The sequence below is a fragment of the Cebus imitator genome, unplaced genomic scaffold, assembly GCF_001604975.1.
Source record: "Cebus imitator isolate Cc_AM_T3 unplaced genomic scaffold, Cebus_imitator-1.0 Scaffold18, whole genome shotgun sequence".
NCBI lineage: Eukaryota > Metazoa > Chordata > Mammalia > Primates > Cebidae > Cebus > Cebus imitator.
This window is the reverse complement of record NW_016107333.1, coordinates 18,196,906-18,215,615: the sequence shown is the minus strand read 5'-3', so window position 1 is coordinate 18,215,615 and position 18,710 is coordinate 18,196,906. Positions and strand designations below refer to the sequence as shown.

General features: G+C 35.5%; 1 protein-coding gene across 3 annotated transcripts in view; it reads right to left on the bottom strand.

Moving 5' to 3' along the window:
• The window catches only part of GAS2L3 (growth arrest specific 2 like 3), a 52,255-nt gene that overhangs the window by 13,872 nt on the left and 19,673 nt on the right, over positions 1–18,710 (bottom strand). The window contains exons 1-4 of one of the 3 annotated variants that reach the window (XM_037734194.1): positions 18,205–18,561; positions 17,260–17,307; positions 10,572–10,740; positions 9,462–9,577 (exon numbers count right to left, since the gene is read on the bottom strand). In XM_037734194.1, the coding sequence (XP_037590122.1) occupies positions 9,462–9,577; positions 10,572–10,740; positions 17,260–17,277 (303 nt within the window). In that variant the 5' untranslated portion in view covers positions 17,278–17,307; positions 18,205–18,561. Of the gene's footprint in view, positions 1–9,461; positions 9,578–10,571; positions 10,741–17,259; positions 17,308–18,177; positions 18,562–18,710 lie in introns of those variants that run through there. The other 2 variants (XM_037734189.1, XM_017516498.2) reach the window with 2 other exon arrangements.

Genomic DNA, 18,710 nt, shown 5'->3' with positions numbered 1-18,710 from the left:
TTTTTTTTTTTTACTATCTGGTCCAAGAGTAGATAATTCTCGTGAGGCTAAGGGATTTTTTTGTTTTGGTTTGGTTTAAATTTTTACTTGTACAAGCAATTCATGAATATGATTTTTATTAATGCAAGAGGTACAGTAAGATATTAAGCCTTTCTCCCCCAGTTCTTATCCCCTAGTTCCTCTCTTTCCATAGAGTTAACCACTATTACCAGTTCCTTGTACATCCTTCCTGGTACTATTTATTTCCAAAACTAAAATAACCTTCAAAGTTTGTTTCCTGATTAAATACAGAATATACAATCATTGCAAAAAAAAAAAAATCAAACCAACAGCAAAATACAAAGTAGCAACTGAAATCCTCTCATCCACATTTTGGTGAGACATCTCTGCACAACTATACACATATTTGTATCTACAAAACATCACATAAACAAACTATTCTTCAATTTGATTTGTGTGTGTATATGTTCATATACACTAAATGACAGGTTGTAGACATCATCTGGGGTTCAAAATAGCATATTTTTTTTAAAGTTTCTAATGAATGTGTAATATTCCAATGTGTCTGGTTACCATCATTAATTTTTAACAATTTCTCTATTGATGAACATTTAGGTTCTTCCTAATTTTTGTACTATCATTTTCACAAACTTCTGATTTTTTTCAGAATAAATTCCTACAAGTAGAACTATGTATCAAAAGATGTGCTTTAGCGGGCAGAGCGAGATGGCCCCATACAAATCTACACCATTTGTCTTGCCCACAGGAACACCGAATTTTAACTACTAACTACACACAAAAAGCCCCATCACAAGAATCAAAAATCAGATGAGAAATCTGGTTCTAATTTCATATCACTGAGAAAGACATTGAAGAGGGCAAGAAAGGCAGTCTTGAATTGCCCTCTCCTCCCTCCATCTCCTGGCAGCAACCACATGGCACAGAGAATCTGTGCAACTGGGAAAGGGAGAACATAGTGATTGTGAGGCTACATTGACCTCAATACTGTCCTTCTGCCAGCAGAAGGCAGAACCAGACTTTAGTAGCTGATGCCTGCCCATGGAGAAAGCATTTGGACCAACCCCAGCTACAGGGGACCCACCCATTATAGCAGTCAGAGCTTGAGTTCCCACAAGCCTTGCTACCACAAACTGGAGTGCTCTGGGGCCCTAAGTAAACTTGAGAGGTAGACTAGGCCACAAGAATTGCAAGTCCTAGGCAAGACCTAGTGCTGAGCTGGGCTCCGAGCCAGTGGACCAGAGGGGAATACCATATTACCTACTGAGCCATCAGCCAGGGTAGCTAAGGGTGTGCTTACACCGTTTCTCCCCAACTCCTTGGCAGCAGCCTTAAGGTGCAGAGAAAGCTGTGTACTTGAGAGACAGAGAGCGCAGCAACTGCAGGACTTTACAGTGAACTCAGTGCTGCCTTGTCACAGTGGTGACCTGGCAGGATTAATCACCTGCTGAGTAAAGAACCCCTGGGCTCTAGTACCAGCAATGATACCCAGGTAATACGCCATGGGTGTCGGGCTCTGAGACATGCTAGCTTCAGGTGGGACTAAAAATATTTCCAATTTTGGTGGCTACGGTAGAAGACTCCTCCTATTTGAGAAAGGCAGGGGGGAAAGTAAAGCGGATTCTGTCTTGTGTCTTAGGGACCATCTCAGTCACAGCGGGGCAAAGCACCAAGCAGGCTCTGAGGGGTCCCTGAGTTGAGGCCTAGGATCTTGGTCAGCATTTCTGGACCTGACCTGGGGTAGAGGGGAGGCCACTGCCCTGAAGGATGAGTATCACGCCTGGCAAAATTCATCAGAAGCTGACTAAAGAGCCCTTGGGTTCTATTGGCAGTGGCCTGGCAGAAACCCACATGGGCCAGTGGTGGCAGAAGCCACAGGGAGAGGCTCCTCCGCCCATAAAAAGAGGAAGAAAGAGTGGGAAGGACTTTGGCTTGTGATTTGAGTGCTGGCTTAGCCTCAATAAAACAGAACATCAGGTAAATTTCTAAGGTTTAAGACTTCAAACTCTGGCTTCCAGACAGCATCTCTGGACCCAACTAGGGCCTGGGGGAACATGACTCTGAAGGGAGCGACACAAACCTGGCTAGATGTGCCACTTGCTGATAAAAGAGCCCCAGGGCTTTGAGTGAACTTAGGTGGCAAGCGACTGGTGGTTACAGCAGGCCCTGGGTCAGACCCAGTGCTGTGCTGGCTTCAGGTGTGAACCAGCACAGTCCCAGCAGTGGTGGCCACAGGGGTACTTGTGTCCCCCCATCCCCAGATCCAGGAGGCCTAGCACAAAGAGAGACACTCCATTTGTTTGGGATAAAGTAAGGAAAACAAAAGAAGAGTCTCTACCTGGTAATCCAGCAAATTCTTCTAGACTTTATTTAAGATCACTAAGGTGGTACCTCTATAAATCTGCAAGAATCACAGCATTATTGGGTTTAGGACCCAAGTCCCTTTGAATATCTGAAAAGCCTTCCCAAAAAACAATGGGCACAACAAGCCCAGACTGCAAAGACTACAATAAATGCCTAACTCTTCAATTCCCAGACACTGATAAACATTTACAAGTATCAAGACCATCCAGGAAAACATGACCTCACCAAATAAATAAGGTACCAGAGACCAATCCTGAAGAAACAAAGATATGTGTCCTTTCAGACAGAGAATTTAAAATTTTAAATCTGTTTTTGAAACTCAAAGAAATTCAAGATAACACAGGGAAACACTATCAGATAAATTTAACAAAGAGACTGAAATTAATTAAAAGAATCAAGTAGAAATTCTAGAGTTGAGAAATGCAACTGACATACTGAAGAATACATCAGAGTCTCTTAATAGCAGAACTGATGAAGCAGAAGAATTATGGAGCTTCAAGACAGCCTACTTGAAAATACACAGTCAGAGGAGGCAAAAGAAAAGACCAAAAACAATGAAGCACACCTAAAGGATCTAGAAAATGGCCTCAAAAGGGCAAACCTAAGAGTTATTGGCCTTAAGGAGGAGGCAGAGAGAGAGAGAGAGAGAGAGAGAGAGAGAGAGAGAGAGAGTGAGTTGGGGATAGAAAGTTTATTCAAAGGGATAATATCACAGAATTTCCCAAACCTAGAGAAAGATATCAATATTCAAATACAAGAAGGTTATAGAACACTAGCAGATTTAACACAAAGATGACTACCTCAAGGTATTTAATAATCAAACTCCCAAAGATCAAAGATTAAAAGAGGATACTAAAAGCAGCAAGAAAAAAGAGACAAATAATATAAAATGGAGCTCCAATATGTCTGGCAGCAGATGTTTCAGTGGAAACCTTACAGGCCAGGAGATGGTGGCATGACATTTACAGTGCTGAAGGAAAAAAAAACTTTTACTCTAGAATAGTATATCCAGTGAAAATATCCTTTAAGCGTGAAGGAGAAATAAAGACTTTCCCAGACAACAAAAGCTAAGGGATTTCATCCATACCAGACCTTCCTACAAGAAATGCTAAAGTGAGTTCTTTAGTCTGAAAGAAAAGGATGTTAATGAGCAATAAGAATACCCTTGTCTCTCTTCAGATCCTATAGATCTTTTGCCTTTTAATGAGCAATAAGAAATCATCTGAAGGTACAAAATTCACAGGTAATAGCACACAGAAAAACACAAAATACTAAAACACTGTAATTATGGCATATAAAATATTATCTTAAAGTGGAAAGACTAAGCAATGAACCAATCAAAATTAATAACTACAATTTTTCAAGACATAGACAGTATAATAAGATATAAAGAGAAACACTGAAAATTAAAAAGCAAGGAGGTGAGTTAAAGTATAGAGTTTTTATTAGTTTTCTTTATGCTATTAATAGTTCATTTGCTTATGCAATCAGTTTAAAATAATGGGTTATAAGATAGTATTTGCAAGCCTCATGGTAACCTCAAATCAAAAAACACACAACCGATACACAAAAAAGAATTAAAATTAAGAAATTAAAGCATACCACCAGAGAAAATCACCTTCACTAAAAAAAAGACAGGAAGGAAGGAAAGAAGGCATCGACCAGAAAACAACAAAATGGCAGGAGTAAGTCCTTACTTATCAATAATAACACTGAATGTAAATAGACTAAATTCTCCACTCAAAAGAAACAGACTAACTGAATGTATAAAAAAGCAAGACCCAATTATCTGTTGCCTCCAAGAAACATTCTTCACCTATAAATACACATATAGACTGAAAATAAAGGCACAGAAAAAGGTATTCCATGCCAGTGGGAAACCAAAAAAGAACAGGAGTAGCTATATTTATATTAGAAAAAATGAATTCTAAGACAAAAACTGTAGGAAGAGGCAAAGGTCATTATATAATGAAAAAGAGGTCAATGCAGCAAGAGGATATAAAAATTCTAAATATATATGCACCCAATGCTAGAGCACACAGATAAATATTACATTATTTTTATAATTATATATTATTTAATATAATTAAATAATACCAAAAGAAAAAACAAATACCAAAATATTTCTTTAAAAAGAGAAAATAAATGTCAAATATAATATACATAATATATAATATTAATATACATAATATATAATAATATATTTTGGTATGTTTTTTATTATTTGTTTCAAGAAAAGTTGTCAATTTTCTTCTTAATTTCTTCATTGACCCACTGGTCATTCAGGAGCATATTGTTTAATTTCCATGTGTTTATATTGTTTCCAAAATTACTCTTGTTATGGATTTCTAGTTTTATAAAATACATATACGATTTATAAATAAATATTGTTATATTATAATATTATTATAGCTAAAGAGAGAGAAAGACTCTAACACAGTAACAGCTGGAGACTTCAACACCCCACTTTCAGCATTGGTCACATCCTCCAGACAGAAAATCAAAAAAGACACATCAGACTTAATCTTCACAATAGAACAAATGGACCTAAGAGATATTTATAGAACATTTCATCCAGCAGCTGCTTTATTCTCCATAGCAGATCGATCATTCTCAAGCTGAGATCATTATGTTAGGTCACAAAACAAGTCCTAAAACATTAAACTTAAAACCTGAAATAATATAAAGCATCTTCTCTGACCACAATGAAATAAAACTAGAAATCCATAACAAGAGTAATTTTGGAACCAATATAAACACATGGAAATTAAACAATATGCTCCTGAATGACCAGTAGGTCAGTGAAGAAATTATGAAGAAAACTAGCAAGTTTTCTTGAAATAAATAATAATGAAAACACAAATACCAAAATGTATGGGATACAGTGAAAGCAGTATTAAGAGAGAAATTTATAGTTATAAGTGCCTACATCCAAAAAGAAGACAAACTTAAATAACCTAATGATGCATCTTAAAGAACTAAAAAAGCAAGTGCAAATCAACTCAAAATTAGTACAAGAAAAGAAATAATGAACATCAGAGCAGAAATAAATGAAATTGAAATGACAAAAACAATACCAAAAGATAAACAAAAACTAAAGTTGGTTTTTTAAAAGATAAAATTGACAGATCTTAAGTCAAACCAAAAAAAAAAAAGAGAAAAGACCCAAATAAAATCAGAGATAAAAAGGAGACATTACAACTAATACCACAGAAATTTAAAGGATCATTAGTGGCTACTGAGCAACTGTTCAACAACAAAACCAGAACAGATCAATAACAAGTAATAAGCTGAAAGCCATAATTAAAGGCCTCCCAGTAAAGAAAAGCCTGGGACCCGATGGCTTCACTGCTGAATTCTACCAAACATTCAAAGAAGAACTAATAGCAATCCTACTCTAACTATTCTGAAAAATGGAAGAGAAGGGATTACTTCCAAACTTGTTCTATGAGGTCAGTATTACACCAAAACCAGACAAGGACATATCAAAAAATGAAGACAATAGGCCAACATCGCTGATGAATACTGACACAAAAATCCTCAACAAAATACTAATAAACTAAATTCAACAATACATTTAAAAGATTATTCATCATGATCAAGTGGGATTTATCCCAGGGATGCAAAGATGTTTCAACATATGCAAATCAATCAATGTGATACATCGTATTGACAGAATGAAGTATAAAAACCATATATATCATTTCAATTGATGCTGAAAAAGCATTTGATAAATTTTAAATTCTTTTGTGTTAAAAACCCTAAAGAAACTGGGTATAGAAGGAACATATCTCAGCATAATAAAAACCATATAATGACGGACCCACAGCTAATACCATACTGAATGGGGGAACACTAAAGCCTTTCCTCTAAGGTCTAGAGCAAAGCAAGGATGCCCACATCCACCACTGTTATTCAACATAGCTCTGGAAGTCCTAGCTAGAGTAATCAGACAAAAAAAAGAAAGAATGGACATCCAAACTAGAAAGGAGGATGTCAAATATTCTTGTTTGCAGATGATATGATCTTATTATTTAGAAAAACCTAAAGACCCCCTCCCACACACACACACACCAAAAAATAAAACTATTAGAGCTAATAAACAAATTCAGTAAAGTTTCAGGACACAAAAATCAACTACAAAAATCTGTAGGATTTCCATGCCAATAATCTGAAAGAGAAATAAAAAAAAATCCCATTTACAAAAGTCACAAATAAAATTAAATACCTAGGAATAACTTACATAAGAAGTGAAATATCTCTACAATAAACAAAACACTGATGAAAAAAGTTGAAAAGGACACCAAAAAAATGGAAAAATGTTCCATGTGCATGGATTGGAAGAATCAATATTGTTAAAATGTCCATACTAGTCAAAGCAATCTACAGACTCGATGCAATCCTTATAAAAATACCAATGACATTCTTCACAGAAATAGAAAAAAAATCCTAAAATTTATATGGGATCATAAAAGATTGAGAATAGCCAAAGCTATCCCGAGAAAAAAGAACAAAACTGGAAGAATCACATTATCTGACTTCCACCAAAACAATATGGCACTGGCATAAAAAGAGACACAGATCAATGGAACAGAAAAGAGAACGCAGATATAAATCCACATACCTACAGTGAACTCATTTGTAACAAAGGTGCTAAGAACATACACTGGAGAAAGAAGTCTCTTCAATAAATTTTGCTGGGAAAACTGGGTATTCACATGCAGAAGAATGAAACTTGACCCCCATCTCTCACCATATATAAAAATGAAATAAAAGGTTAAAGACTTAAATCTAAGACCTCATACTATGCAACTGCTACAAGGAAACATTGGGGAAACTCTCCAGGAGATCAGTCTGGGTAAAAACTTCATGAGTAACATGCCACAAGCAGAAGCAACCAAATAAAAAATACATAGGATCATATCAATTTAAAAACCCTTCTGCACAGTAAAGGAAACAATCAACACATTGAAGAACAACCCACAGAACAGAGAAAATATTTGCAAACAACCCATCTGACAAGGGATTAATAAGAAAAATATATATGGAGGTGAAACAACTCTATAGGAGAAAAATCTAATAATCCTATTTTAAAATGGGCAAAAAATTTAAATAGACATTTCTCAAAAGAAGACACACAAGTGGCAAACAGGTATATGATCAATGATCATCAGAGAAATGCAAATCAAAACTACATAAGATATCATCTTATCCCAATTAAAATAGTTTTTATCTAAAAGACAGGCAGTAACAAATGCTAGCAAAGATGTGGAGCAAAAGGAACCCTCATAGGCTGCTGGTGGTAATACAAATTACCATAGCCACTATTGAGAACAGTTTGGAGGTTCCTCAATAAACTAAAAATAGAGCTACCATATGACCCAACAACCCACTGTTGTGTATATACCCAGTGGAAATGAAATCAGTATATTAAAGAGATACCTGCACTTCCATGTTGGCTGAAGCACTGTTCTCAATAGCCAAGATTTGGAATCAACCTAAAAGCCCATCAACAGATGACTAGGTAAAGAAAATATGGCACATATGTACAATGGAGTACCACTGGGCTATAAAAAAAGACTGAGATCCTGTCATTTGCAACAACATGTATGGAACTGGAGGTCATTATGTTAAGTGAAATACATCAGGCACAGAAAGACAAACATCACATGTTAGTACTTATTTGTGGGTGCTAAAAATCAAAATTGAACTCACGGAAATTAAGAGTAGAAGTACAGTTAGCAGAGGCTGGGAAGGGTTGTGGGAGGTGGGGTGAAGTGGAGATGGTTAAGGGTGTAAAAAATTATCCTCAGAAAGAATGAATAAAACAGTATTCTATAGCACAACAGGGTGACTAGAGTCAATAATAATTTAATTGTACATTTTAAAATAACTAAAAGAGCCGGGCGCGGTGGCTCAAGCCTGTAATCCCAGCACTTTGGGAGGCCAAGGCGGGTGGATCACGAGGTCAAGAGATCGAGACCATCCTGGTCAACATGGTGAAACCCCGTCTCTACTAAAAATACAAAAAATTAGCTGGGCATGGTGGTGCGTGCCTGTAATCCCAGCTACTCAGGAGGCTGAGGCAGGAGAATTGCTTGAACCTAGGAGGCGGAGGTTGCGGTGAGCCGAGATCGCGCCATTGCACTCCAGCCTGGGTAACATGAGTGAAACTCCGTCTCAAAAAAAAATAAATAAATAAAATAAAATAAAATAAAATAAAATAAAATAAAATAACTAAAAGAGTACAATTGGATTGCTTGTAACACAAAGAATAAATGCTTGAGGAAACAGATATCCTATTTTCTATGATGTGATTTATTACTTATTGCATGCCTGTATCAAAGTATCTCATGTACCCCATATATACACCTACTATGTACTCAAAAATATTTTTGAAAATACTTTATTTTCAGTGATATATATATATATATATGTATGTATGTATGTATGTATTATCCACTGTCCCACACAACGATCATACTCCTTTATATTTCCACCAACTGTGTGTAAATTTCCAGATCCCAAACTCTTGAAAATGCCTATATTTGATGGAAAGAGAGGAAACCTTATCTACTTCAAATAATGACTTCAGGGTTAATGAATGAAAACTGTCTAAAAAAATTATTTATCCAATCAATACTTATAGAATTTACCACCGATGCAATATATGGAGAATATATAAAGAAGAAAATAATAATAATAATAGCAGCTGCTACTTGTATGCCAAGAACTATCACAACCTCTTTTCCCATTTAACCCTCAAAACAATTCTATAAGGAAGTTATGTTAATGTTCTCAAGAAGAGTTGGATCTACTATGCATCAAGCACTATGTTAGACACCATCTATACATTCTCTCATTTAATGTGATTGAACTCTTACAAATAAATCCTAAGGGAAATGTTCATCTCATTTTATGAAAGAGAACATTTTTCCAGATCTTGAAAATGGTTAAGTAAATTATTCAACGTCTCCTAGCCAGTTGGCATGGAAGTTTACAATCTTCTAGAGATAAGAAATGTACATAAATTAATATGTACCAAGATATAAAATCAATACTGTCAAACATTTACTTACTCCTGATTCTTCAGAATTGCATGTTTTCACCATGTTTTGAAGAACATCAATCAGTTGACATAACAGTACTCCATTATCAAGTTCTTCCAATAATTTTTCTGCCTTAACTTTAATACCTAAAAAAATATTTCCAGATCAGACTCTAAATACTCTTAGAAGGTACAGTTAAATAGCAAATAATGGCAAGTTAACTTAATGATACTAAAATAAAAATACCTGTAATGCAGAAGTACAGAAAAAGAAAATTCACATCAATTTTATTTCATTTAAGATTAAATAAATTAACTGTATGTTAATATTCCTTGCACAAGAAAAAGAGTATCTATAAATAAGATGGACTTGATTGCAATTTTAAAATTAAAGACAATACCATAACAAATACCCAGGGAATACCAACTGTTTACTTCTAGAATGCCTTCTTTAAAAGCATGAATAAAATTACATAATAAACTCTAAACATTATCCATCTAACTGATAATAGATAACTATAGTGGGTATTTGGTATTTAATTACCTTGGAAGGGCTATTAAGATATTCCTTTTCATGAGAACCTGATTAATCCTACATAAAATTATTTAAAGTAAAATTTTTCTGGGGAGAAAGTTTAAAGCATTCAACATATTCTCTAATAGAGTAAAAAATATGATGTCAGACATTCTCCAACCTGACATTTCCTCCTAGGTTTCATATGCCTCTATCGTTCAATGACTCAGAAACTGTAATCATTTTACCTACAGTTTATGTTTCACTCAAAAGTTCATGGCTTATACAAGACTCAGGTGGGTGGGGGAGACATCAGTAAAAAAAATTAGACCAATACACTTTTTAAAGATTATTTTAATATTAACAATGAAAATGTCGATTATTCAAAGCTTACAGATCTCTTCAGTTAAATCTCAAATTTCCTACCATTCAAGCCCCAAGATTCAGAACGAATCAGAGTATTTCCCCAGCTGAAATGTAAGCTTGGTAAGAGCAAGGGCATTGAATACTTCATTCACTCGAGTATCCCCAGCATCTATAACCACCACTCCTTGAAAAAGAGTAAGGCTCTCAATGAATACGTATTGAATAAGAGAATTCAATTTTGGGTATTGTTGCAAGCCTTACCTAATAAACCAGATAACCAGATTGACAGATCTTCTTGCATGGGCAACAGAGTGGCTTCATGCCTCACAGCTATCCACTCATCATACTGACAAACATTAGCCAATCCTGGTCCATGTCTGGGAGTCAGAGGACTCCGTGGACTTAGAGGCAGATCTTCTCCAAACCATACCTAAGAAAAATAAAACAATCAACTAAATGAATATAACTTTTGCTAAAAGTCATCATAATCCACATCAGTATTTAAATGATGAAGCATAAATCATACATAATAGACACATATAAAAAACTGCTGTAGCTCACAGCAAATATATAATTTAGAAGTAAACTATTGACATGTAAGACATGTAAGCATATTCTTTTCTTTCTTTCCTTCTTTTTAATCTTTTCTTTGAGACAGGGTTTCATTGCTGCCCAGGCTAGAGTGCCGTAATGCGATCATGGCTCACTGCAGCCTCGACTCCCAGGCTTGAGCAATCCTCCCACCTCACCCTCCTGAGAAGCTGAGACACAGGCACATGCCACCACATCCAGCTAATTTCTAAATTTTATTGATTGCAGAGATGTGGCTTCCCTATATTGCCCAGGCTGGTCTTGAATTCCTGGGCTGAAGTGATCCTTCTGCCTCACCTCCCAAAGTTCTGGGATTATAGGCATGAGCCACTGCACTCGTCCAAGACATTTTCAATATTCAATATTGTGGTCAATGTAAGAAAACCCCTAAGTAATGAATGAATTCTACTATTGAGCCAAGAGAGTACAATTCAACAAATAATATTTTTCCTTCACTTATTATCTGAGTAAGCTTAACAAGTTATTTGACCAGAGTTTTAGCATCTTAGCTGTAAGATGGGTCCTGCCTTACAAAATATACCTTTGTAGCATCTGGCATTGAGCCCAGCAGATAGCAGAGACTCAATCAACATTTGTTGAATGAATAAATGAAGCATAAATAGCATTTTGAAAACTTCAAATCACAATAACAGTGTTATCTTAAAAAAAAAAATTCTAAGTACTTTAGTTTAAAACAAGTGGGTGGCAAACTATAGTCCATGGGACAAATCTAGTCTCTCCTGATTTTGTAAGCCCAGAAGCTAAGAATAGTTTTTAATTTTAAAATGGCTGTTATGAGGCCAGGCACAGTGGCTCATGCCTGTAATTCCAGCACTGTGGGAGGCCAAGGCAAGCGGATCACAAGGTCAGGAGTTCAAGACCACCCTGACCAATATGGTGAAACCCCATCTCTACTAAAAATATAAAAATTAGCCGGGCATGGTGGCACGAGCCTGTAATCCAGCTACTTGGGAGCCTGAGGCAGGAGAATTGCTTGAGCCTGGGAGGTAGAGGTTGCAGTGAGCTGAGATCACACAACTGCTCTCCAGCCTGGGTGACAGAGTGAGACTCTGTCTCTAAAAAACGAAGAAAAAAAAAAGGCTGTTAGGTAAGTAACTGCATAATATCTCAATTTTGCCTACTGGCCCACAAAGCATGAAATACTACCTCGCCAATTCACAGTTTAGAATAAAAATGGATATTCTTTATAAATTTTATAATTTTATAGATGTTATAATCAACATTTGCAAAATTTTGAAATACAATTAGAGATTCTTTAACATAAGATTATTTATAGAAAAGACTGTATCAATTCTTCAAATTATAAAAGTAATCATGTCATTATGAAGTCACCTTTTTTAAAACAGATATAAATATCTCTTGTCCTTCCCCTTCTTTAACAACTTAGAAAGGATAATATTATTAGAGCCCAAGTGAAATGCATAGGAGATTCTCAGAGCCGGGTGGCTTGGAATGGAGACTCAGAGCTTGAGTGAGGTGAGAGGGTGTCTAGGTATGAGGGCAGCCCTGTGCAAGATGTCAGACCCTGAGTAGAATAAGGAAGGCATCCATTGGGGGCAAAGGAGGAACATTCCAATACAGACTGTCAGAGTCCAAGTGAGCTGAGCCTCTACCCAGGGTGCAGGTGGCAGCAACAATAGGAGAATTTATCAACACATGAGGATTTATCAAATGGGAGCCAATCTTCTCACTGAAGAGAGGTTCAAATATGGAATGAAAGAAGTAAGAATGAATCCTTTGGTGTTGAATTAGAATATCTCTTATCTGAAAGCAAAGAAACTCTCAAAGAGTGCCAAAAGGATACATAAGCCAGCATGAAGGGACTTCTGCTGAACTGAGGGCAATTTATGCATTGAGATAAATGATAGAAATGGATTATATCACACTGAATAAAATAGGAAACTGTGAGTTAATACAGATAGAAATGAACACACTGAAATTTTAACAAGAATGGGATTTTTACATAGTTTCAAAGTACCTGCACACAAAATACTTACTACAAAGGGGAAAAAAAGTAATTTTACAGTTCAGAAACCTGACAGACAACATTGTAACCAAATGATGGAGATGAACTCCATCAATAATGAAACAAATCAAAATCGTATGCCACCTGATAGGATGCAGTGAGAAAAATTCCTACTAATCATGAAAAAATATCAAGCAAAACCAAACTGAGGGACATTCTACAAAATAACTGGTCTGGAGGTGCTTTCTGTGCTGAGGGCGCTCACGCAAACATGGTGAACGTTCCTAAAACCCGCCAGACTTTCTGCAAGAAGTGTGGCAAGCACCAACCCCACAAAATGACACAGTACAAGGGCAAGGCTTCTCTGTATGGCCAGGGAAAGCAGTGTTATGACAGGAAGCAGATTGGCTATGGTGCACAAACTAAGCCAATTTTTCGGAAAAAGCCCAAAACTACAAAGAAGGTTGTGCTAAGGCTTGAGTGTGTTGAGTCCAAGTGCAGATCTAAGAGAATGCCGGCCAGTAAAAGATGCAAGCATTTTGAAGTGGGAGGAGATAAGAAGAGAAAAGGCCAAGTGATCCTGTTCTAAGTCTCAGCTTTTCTTTTATGAAAATAATAAAATCTTGAGCTTGTGTTTTTTTTTGAAAAAGTATCAAGGTAATTAAAGACAAGCAAAGACTGACATACTGTTTCAGCCCAACGAAGACTAAATAGACATGAAAACTAAATGCAACACATAATTCTGAACCAGATATTATTGGCAACACTTGAAAGCGGTCTGCGTATTAAATGGTAGTACTGCAGCAGCATTAATATCCTGATTCTGATTATTTCATTGTGGTTGTGTAGGAAGATGTCCTTGTTTTCGAGGAACGCACACTAAAATATTCAGATGTAATAGAGCACTGGATTCACCACTTCCTCTCAAATGGCTCAGGCAAACAAATTTCTCTGTACTCCACTTGTAACGGCTTTAAAAAAATTTTTTTTTAAACTTATTTTAAAAAAAAGTTTAGGTAAAAGGAATACCAAGTGAATCTAGTCCTTTCTTGATTTTTAAATATAGGTCATTTTTCCCTTAAAATGTATTAAACTTACTGAGCTTCATTTGAGACAAGTCTTACTATACCAGATCAAAAGTCATAGCAGTACCATAGGTAATGCAGACAAACTGGTGGCGGGGATGGCGGGGTGGGGAAACTACTTCCAATCTCCTACAATGAGAAATAAGCAAGTTATATTTTTTAATCCCAAGGCAAACAAAGAAAATGAATAAATACAAGAGGCATGCGGGGGTAGAGAAATCTAATTTTAAAAAAAATCCCTGTCACAGACAAAAAAGAAATGTAAGTTATTTAAGAGACATTTACTTCAGGAATTAGGGTAGGGAATGGGAAATGAATTCCTAAATATATGAGGATCCTAGGAATAGGAAAACGATGTTATTTCTCTGAATTCTCTTAAAATTATTTCCAAGGAAGTACAGTAAAGCTTTACTAATTCTTCTTTATAAGCATGTCTTACTTCTATTGCAATCCTAGGACTCAGTTTAATGCTTAGCACATAGTATTCAAACATATTTGTTCAATAATTGAGGAATAGATATTAGCACATGACTCTTTGTACCAACAAAATCAAAAAGTATCTTACAGTCAATCGTATTTGACAGTCAGTGGAATATATTATTTGTTCATTAACCATCTGGCTGAGCTGAAAAAAGGCAGAGCAGATGTAAATGTTTGTCAAGGAAAGAAGAGCATGAATTAAGAGGGTGGTTTTTTAAAATCATGTATGAAAATGGAGAAGCTAACATTTAAAAAAAAGTCATTCTTACTTCTTATCACATTAGAGAGAAGAGTACATGTTGGATTTTCCTATTATTGCAAGCAGACAACTTTAGTAATCACCTGGGCTAGTCAGCAGAAATTAGTATTAAAAGTTAGATATTAACAAAAACTGCATGTATGAAGGTTGTTCTCAAACATGCTGAAAGCTGTCATATTGTCATTAAGAGACATTTAATTCATAGGTAACTCTGCAGATTAACTTAGGTACATGCATTTGCTTACATTTAGTCAAAATTTTATGCCTATGTACAAATGGGCCTTTTCACAGAGAGTGATTTCATAGCCTTTGTTAGATTTTCAAACGGAACTGTGATCCCAGAAAGGTTAAGATTGTTCACTGGCTTTTATACTATATATTTATTAATCAGAATGAAGGACACAGATGAATGACAAGAACTATCTTAAAGTATTAAATTAATAAGACATCAATTGATAACAGCTATTCACTTGATGTCTCCTCTCTGCAAGGCACTTAATAACCAAGGAGCTGTCTAATATAATTGGCAGAGAAAGAGGTAGAAATCCTGGGAAGACCTCACTTTCAACAGCAAAAACCTCCATGAGACATGTGAAGGGAGGTTAGTCCTAGAAAAAAAAAAATCAATGAAGACAGCTCTTGGAATCTGGATCAGAGAAGATTTTATGAAACCATTAGACAAACTGAAATAATCTACCATGTTAAGAAAATATGAATAGCCATTAGTGTAGAAATGAGAAAAAACATGGGCAATGTGGCAATGATAAAAAAAAAAAAAAAACCTCTATAAGGAATCAAGAAAATATAGTAAGAAACTAATGACATTCCTGAGACTTGGATAAAAACAGGATGAACAGAAGTAATCAGTTCAAAAATGATTTTGAGTAATAACACAGTTCTGGGCATATGCAAGTGGATATGAGGGGACCCGAAGGTAAAGAATAAGACCTTTTGGGAGATAGTCATGGACTACCCAGTCCCCCAAAAAAAAAACAGTATGATGGAACTCTATTAGTAGGATAGGAGATTATAGCTGCAGAGTATAGGAAGGTGTACAACAGGGTCACATGCAGGGCTGTTCTTAACTATTTGATAAATTCTCTTCTCTAGGCTGTCATCCATTGTTACATTGATAAGAGAAAGGAAAGGAGAGAAGACGAGGAAGAGAAGGAGGAGGAGGAGGAGGAGGAGGAGGAAGAGGAGGAGGAGGAAAAACTAACTGACTTTTATGACATAGGTACTATCTCTAGGTTTATATCTGGACAGTTTTATCATACCAAGGATAAAATGAAACTTCTGACGTGCTTGCAGGCAATATAGGCAATATATATTCTAGCAGGCCCTTTGCACCATTATCTAACTGATTCCTCAAAACTACCCTGCAAATTAATCACTATTATCCTCACCATAGAGGTAAGGAAGCAGAGACTCAGAGGTAACATAACTTGCCAAAATCTTGGAATCAGAGAGGCAGAACTACGATCAGAATCAAAATCTAATTAATCCAAGTTTTTACTTCCCAAAGCAAATTTTATTATCAGTTGCTTGCTTCCTTCCAGGCAGATATTCAATGAGACTTTTAAGTTAATATTCAATTATGTTCTATTTATACAAAAGAAAGAAAACTTAAAAATAAGAATAATATAGCAAACAACAACTCTGGAAATCATTCAAATATAAGGTTATTTTGGTTGTCTCATTACACCCTGCTTGCATCCCTCCACCGAAAAACAAACCAAAAAACTCACTCTTCAAAATTTTAATGCCCAGTCATATACAGACATTTATAGAGCACATGAACAACTACTTAAAATTTTAAAAGATACATTTGTTTTCACTAAAAGCTCTTTTAACTGTAAATACATGCTAAATTGTAATGAGGGGAAAAACCACAGAGTATTTCACCTCTTCCCACAGTGCTATAAATAAGACAGACCTACCAACCCTAAGGCACTTTTATACTTGATCTTAGACAAAAGGCCAAGAAGAGATAACCCTCAGGTATTTTTGAATTTTACAAATATTTAGTATAAACAAAAGCTTAGAATTAAAAGTTTTTGGGAACTAGAAAGTCAAAATGTAGTATTTCTGTTATTAAAATGTGATGCTTTAGGCCGGGTGTGGTGGCTCATGCCTGTAATCCCACACTTTGGGAGGCCAAAGTGGGTGGATAACAAGGTCAAGAGATCGAGACCATCCTGGCCAACATGGTGAAACCCCATCTCTACTAAAAATACAAAAATTAGCTGGGAGTGGTGGCACGTGCCTGTAGCCCCAGCTACTCAGGAGGCTGAGGCAGGAGAATTGCTTGAACCCAGGAGACGGAGGCTGCAGTGAGCCGAGATCGCGCCACTGCACTCCAACCTGGTACCTGGCAACAAAGTGACACTCTGCCTAAAAACAAACAAACAAAAAACGACACAAAAAAAGTGATGCTTTAAAAAACTAGCACAATAAACATTTTATGATAATCTTATGTTTGCTAATTATTATAGTTCAATTACATTAATCTCATAATTTAAATATTTTTTCCAAGAAAAAACTTACTTGAATTGCAGGCTGCATAGTCACCTATATTGAACTGAAATTTCTTTTCTGAAAAAAGAACAAAATATTAACATACAGTTAACAATGCAAGTTTTGTTACTTCCCCAAACCCCCAAATTACAAGATTTAGGAATGTGTTTATTCGACTGCAAATGCAAAACTTTTCATCTAGTTAGAACAGTCTGACTACAAGAGAATTCATATCACTCCTTGCTTCTTACTTCAGAAAGGACTACTTATTTGAAAAAGTAAAACCTGAAACAGACTTTAATATAATATGTAGTTTCTGGCATTATCATCAAGGTAATTCTTGAACCATCTGGACAGTTTTGAAAAAAAATCAACAATAAAATTTAGCTCATATGAAAGTTTCCCAGAATTTTATTTTTCCCTGTGAACATAACCTGTGAACATAATGTAAGTATAAATATTGCAACAACTGATATTAAAAGTCAAGTATCTTCTGTCATCAAAATCATAACAGGTCATATGGACTGCATAAATTAATAAACTTAACTATAAACTTATTCTGCTACACAAGGTAAATTGTGAACCAAAAGGCACAATGCCTTCCTATAACAATTTTCAAAAGAAAAAAAAAACAAAAGAAACAGCAATTTTAGCTCCAAAGTAATATTCCTGAAATCTACATGGAAAATTAATTTATTGAATTAGGTAACTGCAATTCTTTTCTATATTTTCAGAAGGATAAAAGTGAAGAGTTTAAAAACACTCAATAATATAGACTATATAAAATCTAGGATTTTTTTTATTGCTCAAAGCAGCATAAACTAGTCTACTTTTATTATAAACCTCCTTTAAAACATTTTAAGAAAAAACATACAGTAATTATAAAGCTATAATGCTATTACTTTCCAAGAAAAAGTTATTTTTTCCTCTAAATTATATCACACATACCTCATGCACAGTGTCAACTATACATACCACTTTTCCTTTCAGGAATATTTCTTCTAGTACCAAAATTCAACCTGAGCTAAACCATACTGGAAAACCTAATATTATAAGACATTTTCTTTGCAGGAAGGCAAAAGACAACACAATGTCCTTTTGGATGTCATTTTCTCTTCTCTCCACCACAGCAAAAGGCCAAAGTACAAGTGAGCATTACTAATGAGCTTGTTATGCTTCCCACGAGCTAATTCAGTGGGGAATACATTTTCCTTTAGCATAAATAATCCTTTGTCCCCAACAAAGATCCATTTCTCGGAAGTAAGAAGCTTCCAAGACCATTTTTTAAAAATGCAGCAAAGAAGCTGCTCCTATTAAAATGGAGTTCCACATAATCAGACAAGAGCTTTAACAGTTGGAGCTGCCAGCCCAAAACAAAAGAAAGCCTAAATTATAAGGCGTGTGCAAATCAAGAACAGTGACACATTCACAAAGAAGCTATCATAAGAATGTTTAGTAGTTGCCCTTTTTATGGAAAATTC